The 23660-nt window shown below is 40.5% G+C and overlaps 1 protein-coding gene across 16 annotated transcripts in view; it reads left to right on the top strand.

Annotated features, from left to right (window-relative positions):
• Positions 1–21659, top strand: part of Snap91 (synaptosome associated protein 91) — a 114752-nt gene extending 93093 nt beyond the window's left edge. For 7 of the 16 annotated variants that reach the window (XM_051140018.1, XM_051140034.1, XM_051140024.1 and 4 more), the window contains 8 exons: positions 6033–6167; positions 7737–7886; positions 11485–11515; positions 12986–13085; positions 14418–14501; positions 15103–15207; positions 19614–19716; positions 21527–21659. In XM_051140018.1, the coding sequence (XP_050995975.1) occupies positions 6033–6167; positions 7737–7886; positions 11485–11515; positions 12986–13085; positions 14418–14501; positions 15103–15207; positions 19614–19706 (698 nt within the window). In that variant the 3' untranslated portion in view covers positions 19707–19716; positions 21527–21659. The remainder of the gene's footprint in view (positions 1–6032; positions 6168–7736; positions 7887–11484; positions 11516–12985; positions 13086–14417; positions 14502–15102; positions 15208–19613; positions 19717–21526) is intronic. The other 9 variants (XM_051140030.1, XM_051140023.1, XM_051140021.1 and 6 more) reach the window with 6 other exon arrangements.
• Positions 21660–23660: the final 2001 nt, after the last annotated feature.

Genomic DNA, 23660 nt, shown 5'->3' with positions numbered 1-23660 from the left:
TCCAGGCCCCTTAGTGAAAAATGATCCTGCTGGTTTTTAAATGAGATAATTGATTATAAATCTTTGGCTCTGAAATTATGGCTAAAATCAAGTACTGGCTACCTAAAGAATTCTAAGAAGTCTGTCTTGAATATCTGCTGACCTGCCATTGACCATATCTGTCACAGGAACTGTTCAAACCCATTAGACAGAAGGCTAGCCACAAGGCCACACTGTCTGTTTCAATGTGTTCAGTCCAGTGTGCCTCACTGAACCCTCCAGGGCCAGAGCCTGAGATGCTGTTTCCAAAAGAGCCTAGATCATTAGGACATGGGACAGAGCCAGGGATCTTGGTAAAAGAAAACATTCCCATTTGCTGCCAAGTCAGAAGCTGGAGCCAAGATTCTTGGCGACTCCATAGGATCTATAGCACCCCTGGAGAGCCAAGGATCACAGCAACAGAGAGATATGCTCCCAAAAGACTTACTTTGGATCATATTCTCTCTCTCTCTCTCTCTCTCTCTCTCTCTCTCTCTCTCTCTCTCTCTCTCTCTCTCTCTCTCCCTCTCTCTCTCTCACACACACACACACACACACACACACACACACACACACACACACCTGCTTAAGTTGTGCAGTTGGCCTGTCCATTCTAAAATGTTGCTAAAGTGAAATAGGAAAAAGATTCGTGACAAAGGTTTCAAGGTCTATGCACCTGTAAACATGTGTTGCTGAGTCTACTCTCCCATGCCTTTTCCTGTGACTCATTGGGTGGAAAATTTACTGCACAAACTGTCATGTTTCTCTGGGCTTCCTACTTAAATAAGTTAATGTTTAATGCAAACAAGTTTGCATGAGTTTCACAGTCTACTTTGCATCAAAACATTTCCTGTAAGTTACTTTGGTCATGGGAGATCTGATTTTTTTTAGCAAGACCAACCTTTCACCTAATACCCTGATATAAGAAATTTTTAATTAATGTTTTAAATTTTTCTGAAATTTAAGTTGAGAGGCAAGCGTCTCTCTGTTTTAATTACAGAAAAGCATGTCTTATGATTGCTTAAATATGACAGCATCAGGAAATCACGCTCTTGGTTTAAAAAAATTATGGAATGTCAACATCATTGTATCTTTTAATTTTTCCCAGTCTTTTCCACAAGTCAGCATCATATATGGAGCTCAGCTAACAATGGTTGCTGCAGGATACTTATTGTATCTGAGTTTTTACATTATCCACATATCTTTGTTTAATGCATATAAAATAGAAAAAATACTGGAACACAGTGTTATGGCCATTTGTAGAGGTAAGCACTTTGGTTTGACTTGTGTATATGTCCTTTTTAGGGCCATATATACCAAGCCCACTCTATATATAAATAAAGAACTTTAAAAAATAAATAAGTGAGATAGGTATGGTAGAATATAACATTAGTTTCAGCATTCAGGAAGCAAGAAACACAATTGCCAACTAGTTTGAGGCTAGCCTCATCTACATAAAGGGCACCCAGAGAGACATGGTCAAGTACTGTCTTAACACACAAGTGAATAAGCCTAGTGAAAGATACATACCCAAACTGGGTTTGGGGGTATGATTTGAACCACAAAAATTTCTACTTTATGATAATTTTTCTAGTTATATATTATTGGTTATAATAAAACTATTTTATAAAGGATAAAAAAAGAAAGCTAATACACAGATACCATTACTAGCAGATTAGACTATGCAGAATAAATCTTGGTCACTGGACTGAGGCAATTTGCCTCATACCAACTAAGATATCTTTTTACATGTTCCTAGTGACCAAACTCACAGATTCTTTCTTGCTAGCAGGTAAGTACTGTACACCTCATGAAGGAAATAAGATTACATGTACATCAAAGGCAATAAATATATGGTAGAGTGAAATGCTGATTTGGCCAACTATTATGAATAACTTTAAAAACAAAAAGAAAATGCTACTGAAAATGTATATGTATTATAAAACCAGAAAAAAGACTAAATGAAATGGGTAATTTTTTTTTTAAAAAATTGTTTTATAAAAGCTAGTTAAATTTAGATCTAGACTTCTCAGATAATAATTCTACTACCAATATGTTGATGACATACAACTTAATCTTCATCTTCTACCATTTCTTGAAGTTCAGATAAGATAGATAGATGGTCTTCAAAAACCTCAGAGATCTATAGAATATGGCATTTAAAGATTTTAATAGCTTAAGGCTTTTTTGACACGAGACAGTTTTGCTCCTGGCAGCACCTCATTCTACTTCAGGGAGCATCAAAGGCTTCATATGTGTCAAGCTAGCCACTGCACGAAAAAATGTCCTTGTGTCAATTACAGACAGAATACTGTCCAAACAGGACAACCTGGATGCAGGAGCAAGTCCTTTATAATTCCTGCTTCACAGAAAAGTCTGTCAAATATTCTGGGCCAGAAGACTGAAGATAATGCTGCAACGCTATGGTGAAATTTTGAGGGACTGTCCAGGCAGCTACATATCTGTCATTTCTATACTTTTGGAACCTGCTTCCCTGCACTACTTATGTATTTAGGTAATATTTATTCCTTCTGAGGTCTCTGATGGGGTTGAAGACTAGTTATAATCTCACAGTTAAATTCTTTAGGATGATAGAAATTGATAGATAGTGGAATACTTTATCCAAAGATACCAAACCTACAAATAATAAGTCTTACCTAATAATTTTCATAATTGTTATATTACATATAGTTTGTTATTATAAGAAAAGGATCCTTTTATTAGACTAAAAGGGAGAGATGTAGGCATAAGGTTATTGTGTAGTTTAAATTCTGATTTCCTATCTAAATGTTGTGTAAACTCTGCTCCCCAATTGTCCTCCTGATATGTCAATAAAGAAGTTTATAGCCAATTGTTGAGCAGGTGAGAGAATAGGGCTGGACTTCCTGCCATCCAGGGGAGGAGGAATTAGGAGGAAGCAGGGGATTTGGCCAGCAGTAGAGGTCCAAGGAGGATCAGGAGGAAGGAGCTGGAGCCAAGGAAAGCTGCAAAGTTCAAGTATCACTGGGATTTGCTGGGAGTAAGACAAAATAGCACAGAGGGTTAAGAACAGACTTATATTGCTGAGATTGTATTGTGAATCTTCGTATTATAAAAGAGTCTCAATTATTTGTGTGATAGCCATGTTAAGAAATAAGCTAAGAGAAACAAGCACTGTTATATACAAAAGTAACTTCAACAACCATTTTCCGTTGCTGCAACCCTTTGATACAGTTCCTCATATTGTGATGACCCCAACCATAAAAATTATTTTCATTGCTACTTCATTACTGTAATATTGCTACTGTTACAAATCATAATGTAAATATTTTTGGAGAGAGAGGTTTGCGAAAAGGACCGCAACTCACAGGTTGAAAACTGCTGATTTAATTTAAGTTGCTTGATATAGTGAAACTAAAGTCTGGAGTCAAACTAATGGCTCTGACGTCTCATCTATTGAACCTCATTGGGCTTTTTTTTTTTCTAAGAACAAAATTAATTCATATGTTTTATATGGCATCAGACATGGCCTGGTCCATACACGACTGAAGACTGTTGTGAATATAGCTAAGCCCAAAATCTTAAAGTTAATTTTAAAACTTGAGAGGGGTATTTTGTTTTATTTTGTTTCCATTTCCGGAAGGGAATTAAACTCAGTAGCACCATTCCAGTGTAAACATTGTAGATGCCATTGCTTCACAATGGCAGAAGGTCGGACAGACCTATGGTAGACAGTGCTATTTTTGCAGGATCTAAGTGGCCAAATGTGTGTGATGCAAATGGGTCAACTCAAAAGAGAATGCTTAGAACAATGGCTCACACTCAGGTTGCCTCATCCCACTGTTGTCACATTTCACTTTTGTGGAATAGACACTAGTTAATAGAAGCACTATTATTTATCCCCCTATGAGTATGGGCTTAGCTTTGAGTGAGGCTCATTAGTGCTCAGTCAATAAGCTGTGCATGAACATGCACAAACACATTCCCCCTTTTTGTGGAATCTACTAGACAGTTTGACTTTTTCAGAGTCACTTCTAACCATGGAATGCCAGAGGTGAAACAGATGAACCTGTGCTACTATGGCTCTAGAACGTACTGTTTTTTCTTGGGTGAGATTTTAAGAAACTAAGCCAAAGGCGGCCATCTCCAGTCTTACCTGTAACCAAGAATTAGGCCAGGTGACAGTGGCCTAAACACCAACTTGAGGTGTAATGTTTCAAAACTCATCATTAATTTGGCCACCAATGTCTGTAAAACCAAAACCATCATATCCAAAATATAATGATAATTCTAGCTCATATTTGCTTCATAATATGACTAGTTCTCACTGATGTGGAGAATATAGTTTTGTAGCAAATAATTTCTTAAAGTTAATTCAATGTCATTTAAATACTAAGATCACTCTGCATAATCTCTGTGACTACATAGTACTTTCAACTATGTATTCAAGGAAAGTCTAAACCACAAAATCTTAAATTTATGTCACTTTTGAGTTATAGGGATAACATGACTTGACTATTATTGCTTAATACTGAAAAGATGACCAAAGTTTAATGGAAATTACTTTTAAAAAGATAAATTCATTTTATAAATTGCAATTTTAACATACATAGTATTTTTGCAAGCTATTTACAAAAAAGAGATGATATGGCTAGATTTGAAAAAAGTATATGCAACAAATTGGTTATAAGAAAGAATTCTAGGCATGGTGGAGCATGCCTTTAATCCTAGCACTCAAGAGGCAGAGGCAGGCAAATCTCTGTGAATTGGTCAGTATAGTCTGTATAGTGAAGTTTAGGTTTATCTGGGGATATTTAGTGAGACTCCGTCTCCAAAAAAGAAAGTGGGGGGGGGGGTGACAGACTACTGGTAAAAAAAAAAAAAAAAAAAAAGCCCTTTATATAGAAAACTACCTAGTGTCTTACTAAGTAATCCCCAGTTATCTCCTTGCAGATTGCATATTTTTATACAGAACCAACACATAATCACCCTAGACTTCATCTGCCTCCAGAATTCAAAGAATAAATATTTAATTTGATATTTGACTAATTTTCAGTAATCTTTTTTTTTAAGTCCTTATCCTTCTTTCAGTAAACATTAACTTACTGTTTCGAGCACTGTGATAAGTCTTAATAGAAAAGACGGGAAGAAATGGCACGCAGTTCTTCGACCTAGCAAGCCATCTCTGGAGTTAGAACTTGGGGAGTGTAGGGATGAAGACATGATGAGAATGGGATGGAGCTATGTTCCACATGCTGTGGACAGTGATGTACACAGAGGATGGAGTGTAGCCAGCAGCACCGGAAAACAACACCTCATGGAACTCCTTCCAGAGGCTCGTGATATCAGGAGCTGTGAGTCTGGCTATAGTCCTGTTTGCAGGGGTGCCGACTGCTCTACAGAGGGATCTAAAAGTGATGGTGCACCAGTGAAAGCTTTCACAGGAGTAACTGCCAACGTCGTCTACGTGCAGCAAAGAGACAACCACAAGGGATGCCCACCACAAATAGGACATCCCCTCGGCGACTGTTAACAGTGATGAGAACCTACCTACCCTTTGTGGTGCCTTGGGGGCTAAAGCACATGAAGAATTAAGGATTCGATGGTCATTTTTAAAAATTTGCCTTTCATTATTGAGCCACTGTGTGCACCTAAACATGCTCTAGTTGCCCATTACTGCCATTGTAAAGTTTCAGTATGATAGAGACTGATCTGAATTCTAATGCTTCTTTGCTTTATGTATTTTATCATAGCAGATTCCGATACCAAAAGTTCTAGTAAGGTTTGCTAATGCGTGTACATCGCGTACTTAAGTGTTTACTTGCTACCTGGTCTCTGGTTCAATCGGATCTGTCATCCGTACACGATGGATTGCCATACTTGAGAAGCTTTCTGCAAAACCAGCCTCCTGGTTTTACACTGCTAACCATGCAGTCATTCCTCTTCAGTTTCCTGAAACTTTGTCTGACTGTTTTTCATGGCCTTTCCTCTCCCTTCAGCTGACATTTTTCCGGAACCTTTTATTTTCCCATCAGGATTTGGGGGTTCTTTCATGGCCCCTTCCACAACACCAGTGACTCCAGCTCAGAATAACCTGCTGCAACCCAACTTCGAGGCAGCTTTTGGAACAACGCCTTCAACTTCAAGCAGCAGCTCCTTTGACCCGTCAGGTGAGGCACTGGTTATTCAAACACTCTTCCTCACTTCTGATGCTAGCATCAGCTTCCCAAGGTTAGTGTGACTGTAGGAAACGCACAAGCAGATAGTGTTAAGCCTGGTTGGTGGCCCTCAACCTATAATAACTCAAATGAAAATGTCCAGGACATGTTTGGTGGCTGTAAGAATAACCTCCTGTCCTTTCTGTTTCTGTTTTTGAATTTTAGCCAGAAATCTTACCACACCCACCATCTGTTTTGCACAAGCTCACATGCACATGATCTAGTGGTGGTAAAGGGAGGACAAACACTTTGTAGTGAATCTTTGAACAGTGTCTGAGTGTGTGGACACCCCCGACACACACCTGCTCCTGCCGTTGCTTGCACCCTCTGAAGCTTGCATGGCCCTCCGTTTTACGAAGTTGAGACACAAATACTACCTTCGCTTCTAACCTTTCATCACTGCTGTCATTTTGTTTGTATTCTCTTCCATTCTCCTCTTCTCATGCTGGGTCCTTCCTACAAATTTTCAATTGGTGAGTTTTTGGCAATTCAATGTGTTTCAGAAACACCCTAAATATATCCCCTGCCTGACAATCTGGTTGCTTCTATTGCCAGTGCTGACTTGAATGCTGTCTTTCCCACCTTAGAATGACTGTGTGGTCGTGTTTATGTAAATAAGATATTAGCAATATCTTATAGAAATCCTAAGCCTGTGTTTTGGATACTATTTCTGCATTCTAGGAACTGAACAAGTGGTATTGGTCATATGGGGATCAGGGACACCAGTGGTAGGCTCTTGAATTCTATCCTCAAAATCCTATTTAATTACAATATGTCCACAAAGGATAATCCAAACACTGCTGTAAAAAGAAAGGGGAAAATAAAAATTAACTACCTTTAATATATGAGCAAGTGTCTTTCAGATTCTTATATGCTGACAAACTACCGTTTATTTTTATTCTAATTTCAATGGACACCCAGGAGTTACATCTTTTGCAACTCCAGATTGCTTAAAAAAAAAAAAAAAAAGCATCTTAGATTTGCCTGGGTAAATCATTTACAGTTTACTACACGCCACTGCCGTTTAGAATAGAAGTGCTTAGTGGTTGTTTTTCATTAGAGTAACAATGTATACCACTTACTGAGTGCCTATACAGAGGAAGCATTGCAATAAACGTGTGGAAAACACTGCCTCATTTGGCCCTTACAAGAAAGGCGTAATGGTAGAGTTCCCATTTACAGATGAGAAAACTGAAGTCAGTTCCCTGATGCACAGAGCTAGTAAGGGGTGTGGCCAAGTCACAGCCTGGCTCTGTGCTCTCTCTAGTACCTTACACTATGCAGCCCTCTGCCCCGCCTTTCTCCTCATTAGCATTTCCATCGATTTTGAATAGACACGTTCTTTTTGTGTTCAGAGTCTCAAATTATATGCATTATGTTGTTCCTTTTAAAAGAATGTATTTTCATGTGTTCCCATGGTTTCATTAAAAACTGTCTTTTGCATAATGTCCTTCTCTTGTATCTTTTTTTTCTTTCTTTCTTTCTTTCAAATTTCCTGAACCTGATCTGTTTGATTTCCAGTGTTTGATGGTTTAGGCGATCTTCTGATGCCCACCATGGCACCATCCGGGCAGCCTGCACCTGTTTCCATGGTCCCACCCAGTCCTGCAGTGGCAGCCAACAAAGGCCTTGGCAGCGACCTTGACTCATCTCTGGCCAGCTTAGTAGGCAGTAAGTAGTGGTCTAGTTCTATTGGCTTGAGTCATATGTAAACTGGAGTCCTTTCTCTTTGTGTCTTTTCACAGTTGTCTCTCTCTGGTTTTGCTTACGGTTGAGTGTATTAAAGAGTGGTCCCAAGTAGTTGGCATTTCACCCAGAGCCTTTCTTTAGAAAGTAAGAACTTAGTATTCCATTGTCTTCCAAAAATACCCACCTCACTTTTAATCTAAATTACCAAAAAACAAAACAAAACAAAACAAAAAACAATTAAGGAACACACACTGGCATGTACAGGTAATCTACAAAGGCATTTCATGTACGTATGTATGTAACCACCTGAAAATAGAATTATACTAAGTGCAGCATAGGGTCAGAATTCTTTGGAGTTTTTCTGTTTTTTTGTTTTTGTTTTTTCAAGACAGGGTTTCTCTGTGTAGCCTTGGCTGTCCTAGACTCACTTTGTCAACCAGGCTGGCCCCGAACTCACAGCGATCAGCCTGCCTCTACCTCCTGAGTGCCGGGATTAAAGGCGTGCGCCCCCACGCCCGGCCCCCGAATTCATTTTTTAAACCAGTGTTTATTGATCGGGAGGTGTTCTTCCAGGCATTAGAGATGACTTGGTGAGCACAATAGATAAAGTTTCTATTCTTAAGGCTCTCACAAAGGGGCCCATACAGAACAGTAAAAAGTTTCAAATAAATAAGCTCTGCTTTATGTGACATCGTGAGTGCCAAGTGGGAGTACGCCTCCTGAGAGTAAAGAGTGAGCTAGCTCCCCAGCTGGCAGGAGAACATCTGTGGGCAGTGGAAGCCTTCAGTGCAGACTTGAGGAGAGATTGCGTAGCAAGTGTAAAGGACATATGGAAATTAAAGCTGGATCTGAGGAGAGGGACAGTTATTACGGACATTGGCCTTGCTTTAACTCTGAATTTTATTTTCAACCAAGGCATATGGGTCTGCCTTTGTGATGTCTCGCAATATTAGGCAATAGCAAAAGCTTAGCAGGTCATTCTTCTGTACTTCTTTATGCATCTTCCTGTATAACGTGTATTTCACATTCTTGTGCTTGGGCATCCATAAAAATGCCTTTGTGACACCCTGGCTATTAAATACATGGAAAGATCTTGAAGATGTCAAGTGAGTGCAAATCAGAGCCACAGTGACTGACCACTTCACATCCTGAAGGGTGGCTGTGAAGAAAGCAGATTGGAACGCCGGTGCAGATGTGGGGTGTTCAAGCCTTTATACAGTACGGATGGCATTGTAACACAGTGTGACTAGTGTGGAAAGAAGTGTGGCAGGGACTCGGCATGGCAACAGCATGAACCATACCTTTCAGCAGCTCTACTGCTAGGTACATGGAGTAAAAAAGAATGCATGTCTGCACAAAAGCACGTACAGATGTTCTTAGAACTGCCATTTATAAAAGCCTCATGGTAGAAGCAATCATATGGCCCATTAGTTAATGAAAAGTGGTATACACATATATACATATTTTATAAATATATGTTACATATAACATATAATGGTTTATTATTCATAATTATTTATAATAAACTATTATTTGAATTGAAAAAGGAATGATATACTGCTGCATACTGCACCGTGATACATGCCACGGATATGTTAGGCTAGGTGAAAGATTGAGTCCTGTACAAAGACCACACATGATACAAATTGCAAAGACTAGGCAATTTAGAAGAAACAGGAAGTAGATTAGAGACTGTAGGTGTGAGGTAAGAAGAAAGGAAAAGGAGTAGCTGCTAACAGGCACAAGGTTTCATTTGTGACAACAAAAGTGTGCCCCAAGTGATGACTGTATACTTACGTTAATAGATTAAAGCCATGGGTTTACACACTGTAAGGATGGATTTTCTGGCATGTGAATTGGATCTCACAAAAAGTGTCTTTAAAAAATACCTCTCAGTGTTAGCAGAAGCGCCCATTGAGACCACACTGCAGACTTGTCCACTCAGACTGGTCCATTCTCTCCATGCCCATAGTAAGCCTCCTGCATGCGGCTCACTCAGGGCCTCCTTCCCAAGAGGCCTCACACCTCATAGCATTCCCGTCTGCCACGATGGGGTCCGTGTATGCATGTGTGTGGAGCACCTGCCCATTTTTTGCCTCGTCACATGATCAGCATAAATATTTGATTGGCTTTGCAAGTACTTACTGTAGAAAATAAATTGTATAATCTAATTGAAATAAAATTTTTAGAAGTGAGGCATCTCTGTCTTCTAAAAATAGAGATGACTATCCAGGAGTAATGGCATATGGCTTATCCATGAGCTCAGCTGTTTGGAAGGCTGAACCAAGAGGACTTCTTGAACCTTAAGAGGCTAGCCTGGGCAACATAGAAAAATAGTCTCTCTCTCTTTTTTTTTTTTTTAAATGATCAAAATTATATGTAATGAGTTCTGTATTTCATTTAGTTGGCATGCATAGCTTACTTTGTAATGCTAAGAAACAAAATGTAAGAAATATATATGAAAATCGTCATGTAACAGATCGGCTACACACTTAGCAGAGGCTTTGTGCTGGCTGCTCCCTCAGCTTAGAGCACTCAGCTCTTGGGAAAGCATCCCCTGTCCAGGAGGCCTTCACTGTCTGCCTCTGCCCTCATTCTCCCCTTCTAGCAGCCTGGATCATCGTTACGTGATCCTTTCTCACCTGTGGCACACCATTGTAGTGCAGCTTCCTTCAGGGTGGGGCTCTTTGATGGCTCTATCCCAAGTGCCTAGGATAATGCCTGATTCAACTAAGGGTCAAATCATCTTTGCCAAATTGATAAACAAAGTACAACGGGGACAGCATGCAGGGAGCGGGTAGGTGATTAAACCAGGTATTCCCAAGACCACCCCCACATTCACAGTCCATGAGTAGGGCTCCTGGACCCCATCACAAGGCTCAGCTCACATCTGGGCTCCACCACAGCAGTGAGACAAGGGTGCACAGCTGTGTGAGATGTTCCAGCCCTGGGGATTTCACTGACCACTGATCATGTGGGCACACACTGCCCGGCACCCGACCAAGTTCCAGACGTGAAGAAGGAAGGCAACAGTGCTCAGGGAAACAGTCTAGGCAGAGTGAGCCAGTTAGTCATTTTGTCATTGTCATCTGTCATCACGACAGTCGAAAGAGCCATTCACCAGTCAGGCTCTCAGACCGCGCGCCCAACAGGGATTTTTCGGAAAGCAATCTCAGACCTTCTGGGCAAGTCCACACTAAATGTGAGATGGAGTAAAAGAGAATTAAAAATTCTAGCTTTGAGCCAGGCGTGGTGATGCACACCTTTAATCCCAATTCCAGCACTCAGGGAGGCAGAGGCAGGTGGATCCCTATGAGTTTGAGGCGAGCCTGGTCTACAAAGCCAGTCTAAGACAGCCAAGGCTACATACACAGAGAAACCCTTTCTAGGAAAAAAAAAAAATTTATTTTAATTCCAGCTTTGTTTACTAGTGTAGTTTCTTTTTCATCCAACTGGACACAGTCGTTGCCAGGCAAGAATACAGACCTCTTCTGAGTCTGTGAGTCCTGGATTTCTCAAGTACTGTAACATATGAGATGAATATACAGATTTAAATTATTTTTCTTTTGTTCATTTGTAGATCTTGGAATATCTGGTACCACCTCAAAAAAGTGAGTATTTTCCAACTAATCCACTCTTCTCTTAACAATTCATATGTGTGTGTTTATTCAAGACTATCCAAACATTTCATTTACTGGAGTATATTATTTCTCATCTTTTGTTTTGTTTTGAGACAGACTTTCGCATTGTAGCCCTGGCTGTCCTGAAACTAGCTCCATAGACCAGGCCGCTTCACACTCACAGAGTTCCACCTGCCTCTGCCTCCGGAGTGCTGAGATTAAAGGCGCACACCACTGCCGCCACCGCTGCTACTACCCCACTCTTTCCCATTCTTAACCTGTTTTTTTTTTTTTTTTATTTCAACCTATATTTCTGTTGTTAGTATATTGAAATATCCAAATTATTTCTCCACTTTGAAAATAATATTCTATTTCGGGCTAGGATTGCCACTGTTACCTCTGGAAATATTTTAGGATGTAGTTTTGAGTGTTTGGCTGGTTGGTGTTTTGAGACAGGGTTTCTCTGTGTAGTCTTGACAGCTTTAAGTTGGAGATCAAGCACAGTATTCCTGCCTACTGTTGATTTTAAAATGTCCTTCCTGGGTCATAAGAACAATGAACAGTATATCCTTTTCTCACATGTATGTTTTGTTACTGAAACTGGGATGCCTGTTAGAAGCATACAATGATACAAATCATGTTTTAGGCATGATAGAGTCACATAAAACCTTCTCTTGAACCCTTTAAGAGCAAGAAAAAAAAAAACATCATCGGCGCGTTTTAAATAAGAAAAGATGCAGGGCTAGGGAGAGCTCAGTGGTTAAGAGCACAGATAGTTCTAATAGAGGACCCGGGTTCTGTTCCCAGTGCCCATGTCAAGTAGCTCCCAACTTCCTATAACCCCAACTCCAGTGAGCCTAACGCCTCTGGCCTCCTGGGCATCTGCACTCCTATGTATATACCCATACAGATGTATACACATACACATACTTAAAAAGGCAAAAATTAATTCAACAAGATATTAGTGTCACCGAGTGTGTTGGTGCACACCTTTAATTCCAGCACTTGGGAGGCAGAGGCAGATGGATCACTGTGAATTTGAGACTAGCCTGGTCTACAAAGCGAGTCCAGGACAGCCAAGGCTACACAGAGAAACCTTGTCTCAAAAAACAAAACAAACAAACAAACAAACAAACAAAAGATCTAAGTGTCCACATTGATGATATATTGATTGGAGTTTTTATTATGAATAAAGAATTTAGTTGAATTTTTCTGGCATATTTTCCTGTTGTACATAACATGAAATTCCTGTTGTCATCAAAACTCTCATTTGTTTTGTTTTAAATACCTCTGGGCTGTCTTAATACAGTATGGTTAGACTCCTCTGTAAGTTTTAATTTATACTCTTTATCATTACCACGTTCAAACAGACAACTCCTACACCCAAGTAAAAGAATCCAGGAAGCCACATTTTTTTTCTGAATTTTGTGTTTTGTTTGTTTTTTGTGCTTGGCCCTTTAGGGGAGATCTCCAATGGAATGCTGGGGAGAAAAAGTTGACTGGTGGAGCCAACTGGCAACCGAAAGTAACTCCAGCCACGTGGTCAGCAGGTGTTCCACCGGTAGGTAACAGTGAGGCCAGGATGATATGGACAGTTGACCAGCTTTCATGTACACAGAGCAAGTGTGTTCTGCCTAACTTAACTACTAACCTTGTATACCCATGTTGACGCTGAAGTGACATAGCAAGATGCAAAATTCAATGAAATACAAATTCATTAATTTTGCATGTAATAATGATTATAACCTATGCTTAAATACCTTATGGTTCCACAAATATTTAATGGTATATTTATGTTTCTGATTTATTTTTTAAATTACAGAAATGATTTTCCAGCATATTCCCTATCATGGATTATAATATTTTGTCATATTTCTTGCCACAGTGTCCTGATAGTCTAAATAAGTAATGAAAACATTTTTTTTTATCAGAAAGAATGGTTAATATACTGGCTAGTTTTATGTCAACTTGACACGAACTATAGTCTTTTTTAAAAAGAGAATTCCAGTTGACAAAATGCCCTCATCAGACCAAAATGTGGTACTTTTTTTTTTTTTTTATTGGTAGTTTATATGGGAGGTGGACAATGCCACTTCTGGGCATGTGGTCCTGAAAGGTATAAGAAAGCAGGCTGAGCAAGCCATGAGGAGCAAGCCAGTAAGCAGCACTCCTCCGTGGCCTCCTCATCAGTTGCTGCCTCTGGGTTCTGGCCTTGAGTTCCTGCCCTGACTTCTCTTCAGGATGGACCATAAGCTGTAAACTTTACTCCCCAAGTTGTCCTGATGTTTATCACAGCAAGTGAAACCCAACCTAAGACAGGCCAATCTCTATTATGTGAGATTTTGTTTTAAGAGCATATTTTTTTCAGCACCCCCTCCACACACACACACAATTTTAAACTTGAAACTAGACCATCATCTTTTCCATAAGGTTTAAAAGATCCTTATTTTATATTTTAAATTTCTGTATCTTCCATTCTTTAAGAAAACTAGCTAAGCCACTTTTCCCAAGCCCAGTTGGAGTTCTCTACCCTCGCAGACACCCCTGCCTGTCCAGGCCTGTCTGTCGCTCTGATGCCTAACACTGCTTCGTGCAGAGGATAGAATGCTGGGCAGAGACGGCTCACTGAAGGGAGGGTGCTTTGAGCAGAGCGGGGCTGAGAAGCTGCAGACCCTTGAGTCCCAAGGGCACAGCGGCAGTGAACCTCAGATCCCTGCTGTGCTGCTGAAGCCATCCTTTAAAATGTAGAGGTGGAGTTTGAGAATGTCTGTATATCCACGTACACAAACTTGAAATGCGCACATTTTTAATTTACAGCCTATCATTTTAAAACCATGTTATGTTGTCTCTTTCCCAATCCGTTCTGTGTGGCTCTGTGGGCATGTGTGTGCAGCAGGGCACTGTTCCTCCAACCAGCTCGGTTCCTCCGGGTGCCGGGGCCCCGCCCGTTGGGCAACCTGGAGCAGGATTTGGAATGGTGAGTGATGATGGCCTGTGCCAAAAGCCTGTGCTTGACAGTCCAGCCATCTTTACACATTCTCCAACGAGCAGGCCCTCACTCCTACAGGAAATACAGTAAAGGAAGTCTCAACTTAAGTTCCCTTCTTTGGGCCTCAACCAGCCTAGCCTGGAAGTGGAGGAAGCAGCCACAATGTATAATAAATATATTGTCATGAAATTACAGTATATTTTGTATCATTAAAATACTACATATTTTAGTTCGGTTATCAAAATCAACCCCTTCTGTGCTGGGGCTTTTCACTCTGCACTTCCGTCATCGGAACATTTTAGGGCCATCCTGTTTAAGGATGTTAACTTTTGTCTCCTCGAGAATTACTCTAACTGGAGATGAATGCGCAGCTCCTGATTGACGTGAGGATGCCACATGGTCAGCCAGGATTTTACACAGCTCAGGGACTTCCCCCATCTGACAGCCTCAACACACAGAGTTCAGAGTTAACATAATAAATTATAGTTTCTACCTGTGTGGACAGTTGCCCGGCGCATATAGAAGGTGTGCATGTTGGGGTTTGCACTCGTGGCCCCCAGCCCTGCTCTGAGTTTTCCTTTCTTTGCAGCCTCCTGCGGGGACAGGCATGACCATGATGCCTCAGCAGCCGGTCATGTTTGCACAGCCAATGATGAGGCCACCCTTTGGAGCAGCAGCTGTGCCTGGCACACAGGTCAGTTTCCTAGAATTCACAGCACTGTGCATTTACTCCTAAACATAAAAATTCTTGTGCTGTTTGTGGTGTGAGGAGTAGAGGCGAGAGGTGCAGCTCCACTCTTCCACCCTCAGCAGCCTGAGGAGTTCTCCTAGTCCTTTAGGAATTCAGGACAGACTGGGCTTTCTGACTTTATATATATATATGTCCAGACTAGCCAGAGTAAAGCAGAGTTAATGGCTAATAAAGATTTAACAGGCGGGCTAAAAGAAAAGTGCTCAGAGACACAGCTCAGAGCATAGGTGTAGACATCTCTAAGAGAATGTCATATTTCACTGCCAGGTGTACGTTTGGGTGGGTTTAAGCAGCTCTCTTAGAAGAGTGCTAAGGGCCTTAAGGGAGATCACTTAGTGTTCCTGGGCTGCAGCTGACAGGTTTACAGTTGATAAGTTCAGAGTCTAGAAGGTAGGGTATCCGTACTATAAACAGTCTTAACACTTTTGACATTCCCCAAGGTACTTCTTAGAAAACCCTACCCAAGGTTTAGGCCTTAAGCATGGTCCGTTGTTGTTTAACATAAGCTAGCTGTACGTGGAAAGGATGTTATGTCTCGGTTTGCCTTCACAGCAAATGTTTGTTGGGCTGGAATTCTTGCTTCAATCAGACTCCAGGGTGAAGGGCTCCTTCCCTGCCTCGTGGTCCTGTCATTTTTCCTGTCTCTCTATCCTGCCTCAGTGTGGCTGTCTAAAAGATGTTCTTGCCTATTGGCTCTCTCATAGCTGTTGTTTCAGTGTGGGGTGTGGAGACAGTGACAAAGAGTTACCCTGTAGTCCTTCAACTTTTCCTCTACCTAATTCAGAATGGTTCCTTTTCAGTACCTGACACATGTCTTCCCTGTGATGCGAGTTTAGGTTTGGGAGTTGGGGTTGGGTTTTTGTTTTTGTTTTTGTTTTTCTTTTTGTTTTTTAAGATGGTTTCATGTTGCAGCCCAGACTGATCTGAAAGTCACTGTGTAGGCAGGACTGGCCCCACACTGCCCGTATCCACTTCCCAACCACTGGGATTACAGGTGCTTACGGCCGCAACCAAGCAAGTGTAGTCATGGTTGTCTCTGACACTGAGTTTCCAAACTCCAGAGTCACCATAAAAATAACTACTCTTCCAATACCAGCCACAAGTTTGGGAGTCCCCAGAGCCACCCTCACTTCAGACCAGCTGTACCCAAAACTGAGGTTTTCTATGGCCTCCATCTGCTTAGATTTCCCATAACGGCTCACAGGACTCAGGAAAGCACAACATGTGCAGTTATAGTTTTATTGATGTGAGCGGATACAAATCAGAGGAGGAGAGGTGATAGGAGCATCTGGGATAGGAGAACGCAGGAAACTGCTTCTAGCATTATGTGCAACAGTGTTGCCAACTGCAGATCACTTAGGTTTCAATCCGGATTTGTGAGGTCTCATTGCACAGTAATAATTGAATTGTTACCTGTGAGTTGATCTCAGTCTCCAATCCCTCCCCACCCTGGAGGCCATGCATGCTATTAGGTGGCCCAGAGACTCAACAACATAATAGTTGATTCACCTTTTTGGTACGGCCAGCCTCCGTCTACTCTTGAGTCATCTCACTGTACATTATGGAAGGGACCATGTGAGTCACCTTGTTAACATAAGCTATCGGGAGTTGTCCTAATTTGCCTTCCATTACTGTGATGAACACCAGGATCGAAAACAGCCTAGGGGGAAAGAGTTTCTTTCCACGTTCGGTTTATAGTCCATCATGAAGGGTTAGGGCAGGAGCTCTGGGCAGGAGCCTGGAAACACGACAAAGACCCTGGTGATGCCGCTTATCTATGGTCTTGCTCGCGTGGCTTGTTCAGTTTGCTTCCTTATACAATCCAGGGCTACCTGTCTCAGGAAAGCACTACCCACGGTGGGCCCTCCCATATCAATCATTAGGCAAGAAAATGCCGGGCTGGAGAGTTCGCTCAGAGGTTAAGAGCACTGGCTGTTCTTCCAAAGGTCCTGAGTTCAATTCCCAGCAACCACATGCTGCCTCACAACCACCTATAATGAGATCTGGTGCCCTCTTCTGGCCTGCTGGCTCACATGCAGACAGACCATTGTATACATAATAAATAAAATAAAATCTTTAAAAAAGAAAAAAAAAAGAAAGAAAGAAAAAGAAAATGCCCCCCCACCAAGAAGCTGATAGAACCATTTTCTCAGTTGAGGTTCCCTCTTCCCAGATGATGACTCCAACTTGTACCAAGTTGGCGGAAAACCAACCAACCAACCAAAACACCTTAACCTGTACAGGGGGCTTCCAGAAGCAACCATGAATAACAAAGTCACACCTGTCATTATTAAGGTTTAGAATTTATCTAGCAGGGTCCAGAATGAATGGAAACGTCTGTTTTTAGGGAGGCCAAATTCCCTACTCTACCGTAGTTCCACTTACAGAAATTCACAAAGCATCATGCTGTTAAAGTTTGCTGCTAATACTGCCATGCAGAAAGCCACCTTCTCTTGACTCTTCTTTTAAATTGTCTGGTGTGTACGGAACATGTGAACTTTTCTCCCTGAGCAACTGGCCTGGACAGAGTGAGAACCCAAAATTATAACTTAAGTAGCAACGTGCTAAGCAAACTAAACTGAGCAGTTCCAGTTGAATTTAATGAGGTGAGAAAATAGCTTCACTCCTCTGGCATTTTAATTGTACCAAATAAGTATTTATATTGTCTTATCTATAGGATACTTACTCAGAACTTTTAAACTTTATTATGCCTAGTGTGAGAAAGCCTTCGAAATAAGTTAATATCATTTCATTACTTAAAGTGATTGTTTTTATTGTATAATACCACGAGTTACTACTCGATTTGAAGAATAAAAATGAGAAAATATCATAGAATGAAATATATAACAATTGATATTATAGTAACTCATGGAATACTATGCAACCTCTGTAATATTTATTTATTTTAAGTATTTTTTTAAATCAAATTCTCGCTATATGGCCCTGGCTGGCCAGGAACTTACCATATAGGTCAGGTTGGTCTACAGAGATCCATCTGCCTCTGCCTCCCATGCCCTGGCCTAATATTTAGATTATATTTCCTCTATCAGAGAGAAAGCATAAATGGCTAATAGAATAAACAAACCTGCATTTATGGCTTTCTGGTAGAAGGCTATTTTTTATTACCAATGCCTGGGCTATCTCATAATTATTTTAGTTCATTGTCATAATACTGTCATCGCAGGTGTGGATGGAACCTTTGGTTTCTGCTAAGCACATTTAAGGTTCAGCGTTGATTTTTTCCTGACATTTCTGTGAGCTTTTACCTCAGTTTTACCAATGAGATTGCTAGATACTGCAGTGAGTCCGTAGGTTAGGCACAGGGAAAAATTCAGGGTCCTTTATCTCCTTCCTGGACCACACACACAGACACCACACCCCACAGCTCCAGATTTCAGCAACTGCTATCATCTTGAGATGAACTGGCTTCGAGACATAGATGTGTCCGCCATTGCTCCAGGAGGGCTGCCTGTGGACTTTTTAAGGCTTTCCTCTGCCAGTCCTGAAAGGTAGGGCCCCAGAAGTTTCTTCTGCAGTTGGCAATTACAGAATTGGATAAACGCACAAGATAAGGTCTGTGGGCCTTTGCTGCAAGCCTAGATGGGCAGGGTATGAGGCTGGAAACAACTTGTCCATCTGATACGCACACTGTTCAGAAGCCGTTTCATTTCAAATAATTTACACGACGCACTAGTGTAGTTAGAGAGTAATTTAAAGTAATTTCTTACCGTATTGTCTGCAAACTTAAGTCACAGTTTCTTCCTGCAACTCACTCTTACTGTAAGAAAAGCCATGTAATTCCTAATAGTTTGGTGTTACTAATGATTCAATGAATGCTTTTTGCATAAAAATATTACTGCATTCTCTCTTTCTTCCCTCTCTTCCTTCATGTGTGTGTATGTGTGTTTTTGTGTGTGTATGTGTGCATGCGTACATGTGAGCATGCGTGTTTGTGGCTGTGTGCGTGCATACGTGTACACATGCATGTCTGTGTGTGTACGTGTGCATGCGTGTGTGTGTGTGTGTGTGTGTGTGTGTGTGTGTGTGTGTGTGTGTGTGGTTACTATGTATTCTCACATCTTCCTAACTCAGTTTTTCTCCCAGAGTCCCCATATTTCACCTTGGCTGAATCTGATGTCAAAGAATTTCAAGAAATGCAAACGTCATTCCCAACATGTTTTTCCACTCCAGTTAAGCACAGCCCAGACTAAGTAGGACGAAACAGCTGTATTGACTTTTAGCCGTCTGTTCTTCTGTGTGTTTTCTCTGGCATATGTTCTGCCTAATGCTTACCTGTCTCTCTTGTGCTTTCTATTTCTGCTCTTTGGGGCTGGCCTTTCCCCCATTAGCTTTCTCCAAGCCCTACACCTGCCACCCAGAGTCCCAAGAAACCTCCAGCCAAGGACCCATTAGCGGATCTTAACATCAAGGATTTCTTGTAAACAATTTAAGGTATCTGATACTGAGTTTTCCTGTGAGCTCCTAATAGTGATCTTATACAATGCTTAAATGGTCCAGGTATGAGATTTGTTACTTCTGTGTTATAAATAGATGATGGATGGATAGATGAATGGATGGATGGATGGATGGATGGATGGATGGATGGATGGTTCAGGATAGATAGATAGAAAGATAGATAAGAATGTTTAGAGTTTTAAATTTGACCGCAAAACCTGTCCTTACCAGTGATTTTTTTTTTTAAATCGTAACTTGTTAAACTATAGGGAGAAAACTCTGTCATTTGTTCATATCTTGAAAAGCACAAAAATCATACTAACAAGGCAAAAGTCTCCCAGGCTGCTAAATTAACTGGGAGATGCCACTGTATCCCTGATGACTAGACTTCATAAGATGCCAGCATTTATAATACTGGATTTAGAAGTCATTTGAAACTATATGTGGCTACATAACCACATTGTTCCACTACTCTTATTTTTCATCTTAAGGTAAATCTTAAGATTCTTGCCCTTTGCATTTATTCAAGCTGATTTTTACATTTCTGGGAACCTAGTTTTATATTCCATAAATTTAATTTACTAAATGGTTCACGGTGAACATGAGCGAGGAAATGGATGGCAGGAAGTGCTTACTCTCAGCCCCAACAGCTAACACAGCTACAGCTGCTTGCACCTATGCGCAATGTTGCTTTACATATTTACTCAATATTTTCCATGTCAGGTTTTTGCTCTGTTTTATAGCTAAAAGAACTAATCCTTGAGCATGAAATAGTTTTTCAAGGTCTCTCCAGAAAAACAGTAAGAATGCAGGAACTTTGACCACAGTGCAGTGTGCTTTGTACTATACACCCACTGCCTGCGTTTATTAAATGCTGGCTCCTTTGTATGTGCGGAATCCTATCTTACAGGTTTTTTGTTTGTTTGTTTTGTTTTGTTTTGTTTAGATAAGATTAACAGTAGCCAGGCATGGTGACCCAAGCCTTTAACTCCAGTACACTGGAGGCTATGGCCCGAGAGCTGAGAATTCCAGGCCAGCCTGGACCACATAATTAGATCTGTTTTAAATGAAACTGTTGATAGACTGTTTTAATACCCTGACATTTCAGTCAAGAGATATTTTTTTGTCCTTTTGCCTGTACCTCTTGGATCAAGATCAGGCAGGCACATAAGCCGTGACGTCACTGATATCGCAGCAGCTTGCTTCCGAACTGCTTAGGGGAGTCTCTTACTTGAAACTCCTGCTCTCATCACACACTAGAAGCCTTGGTGAGTGACAGACACAGGGAAGCTTGAGACAGACTCTGTCCCCAGGATTTACACCCCAGGCAGACAGACAAACATTTTATGAAGAGGAGATTTCTTCTGACCCTAGAGATGATTTCTCAAGGAAAACAGCACATGAAGGAAGTAGACAGAGGTGGGAGAGAAGACATGTGCCCCTGGGGCCCACCATCTTCTCCAGTGCACAGCTGTCCAACCATTAACCTTTTATGTCACCATTCATATTTACAGATCAGCTCTTAGTTGAGAACATCTCATGACTATGATTGTTAGTGTCAATGTTTTAAAGGTTGTCAGTAATTTTTTTTTCTAAAATAGAACTGTTTTAAGTTTCCTGAATAGATTTTTAAGCTTATATTATTAAAAGAGTTTGGAAAACTGTAAATGTGAGTTTGTTCATTTTTAACCCTGTTTGTGTACAGGTGCTTTGCCCTATAAAGGGAAAATTGTAAGGGAGGTAAAATGCTTGAGGGTGTGTGTGCACTGTGTTTTCTAATTCAAATACTTTCTTTTTTCCTTTACAGCTGCAATTTTTGTGACTGAATAGGAAAAAAAAAAAAAAACCTGAGTTTGGAAACTTCAGAAAAGATTGATGCTCAGAGTTTCAAAGTGAGCCACCAGTACCAAACCCAGTGCTGACTCGTAACTTTCTCCTCCCAGCGCACAGCCGCACACTGGCTGTGACAGTGAACACTAGGAACGTGTACTCCCTTAGCTGTTACCCCTACTCTCCAACTCGTAGCGTATTCGGGTTGTTTGTGTGTTGTACGACGTAAACAATGAATGGATGTTTCCAATGCCTTTAGTGCTTTTCTGGACGTTGCCCATGGACGGAGGGTGCAGCTGTTGCGTGGCGAGCCATTTGGAAAGGTGTGTCTGTGTTTTTGAAGGTTTCAATGTATATATCTATAACTTTTGGACAAACCCTCAAGTCCTCCCATGAACTCTCTTCTGTACCTCTGTTACAAGCGTTACGTGATACTATCAGCTAGTGAGGAAAACACTCTTAAATATATGAAACTTTTTTCAGTGTGGAGTACATTTTTCCAATCACAGAAACTTCAACTGTTGTGAGAAATGTTTATTTTTGTGCACTGTATATGTTAAGAAATTTTATTTTAAAAAATATGAAGTTTAATGTCCATAATAGAACTTCTCCTTGATGAAGCTTCCTTATCAAGAATGAGAAAAATCATATGAGAAGTCCATATTTATCACTGCTATATTAAGATATATATTTTAATTATATTTGCAGGTTCTGCATCTAAATTGACCTATTTATTCATTCTTGATCAAAGGCACTAAAAAGTGGAGTTTGTTTCTATCATGTCTGTGAAAAATTAGAGATGTGCTGTTTATGTGACTGTGAGCGTGCCCCAAGAGACATCTGTAATTTAAAGATAACTGCAAATATTTTTATTTCACTGTGGCTTTTCGTAATCTGTTCAGTTAGTATTTCTTTGTGTGTTCTATAGACTAGTGTTTCTCCATCCTTCAATTGAGCTTAAAGCGACTTCTGTTGTACCTTTGTGATAAGACTGAATTCAGCGAATTGTATCTTTTAATGTACATACTGTATCCTTTGATTTTTAATTTGTTGTCACTGTCTGTGCTGATGGCTTGGCTGAAGATTTTGATGCGTACACAAGGTCACTGTTGATCAGTGTTGTTTAGTGGCTTGGCAGCTCTTTGTAAAAGCATATTGGGTTGGAAAGGCATTTGCCTATTTTTCAAATTATTTAATAGATGTATGGTACCCTTTAAAGTGGTTGTATCTGAATTTACTGTGGGGATAACATACACTGTAATGGGGGAAAATTACCTAAACCAATTTCAAAATGGCTTTTCTTTGTATTTTGGTTTAAAAACCCAGTGCATGTCTGCCCTCTGAGATGCAATAAACACCTTCCACAAAGAAAATGCAAACATAATCTTTGCGTCTTTGGTTACTTTTTAAGGAAAAGATTGTGTCAGTTGACATGTGTGACATATTCAAAATATTGAGAGTACTAGAGAGATGGCTCAGAATTAAGTATGCACATTTCTCTTAGAGAGGACCAGGAATTATTTCAGAGTTTGGATCAGAACCCACATTGGGTGTCTTATAACCACCTGTAATTCTAGCTCTGGGGAGGTCCATTGCCTCTGATGTTTGTAGACACATTCACTCATGTGTACTGATATCTCTTCACCCACAGTGTATGCACACACGCGCGCACGCACTCACACACACACACACACAATTAAAAGTAAAATAAAAATATTTTAAAATGTTTTAATAATTTAAATATTCAAGGTAAGAAATTTTATCTGTGATGACAATATAGTTTCATTTTACAATAAAACTAAGCAAATCAATTTTAATGAACTGTCATTAATCTGGGGACTCTATCCTGCCTAGAAAATAACTAAAGTTTTAAAACATATTTATTTATTTTGTATGTGAGTGCTCTATCTGTATGTACACCTGCATGACAGAAGAAGTCATCAGTCCCCCATATAGATGGTTGTGAGCCACCATGTGGTTGCCAGGAATTGAACTCAGGACCTCTGGAAAAGCAGGCAGTGCTCTTAACTGCTGAACCATGTCTCCAGCCCCAATAGCTTAAGTTCTGTATTACAAAATATGTGTTTACTTTTAGGTAAACTACTTTTGAA

The sequence above is a fragment of the Acomys russatus genome, chromosome 32 (genome assembly GCF_903995435.1).
Source record: "Acomys russatus chromosome 32, mAcoRus1.1, whole genome shotgun sequence".
NCBI lineage: Eukaryota > Metazoa > Chordata > Mammalia > Rodentia > Muridae > Acomys > Acomys russatus.
The sequence above is the reverse complement of the archived record's forward strand: the minus strand, read 5'-3'. Positions and strand labels throughout refer to the sequence as shown.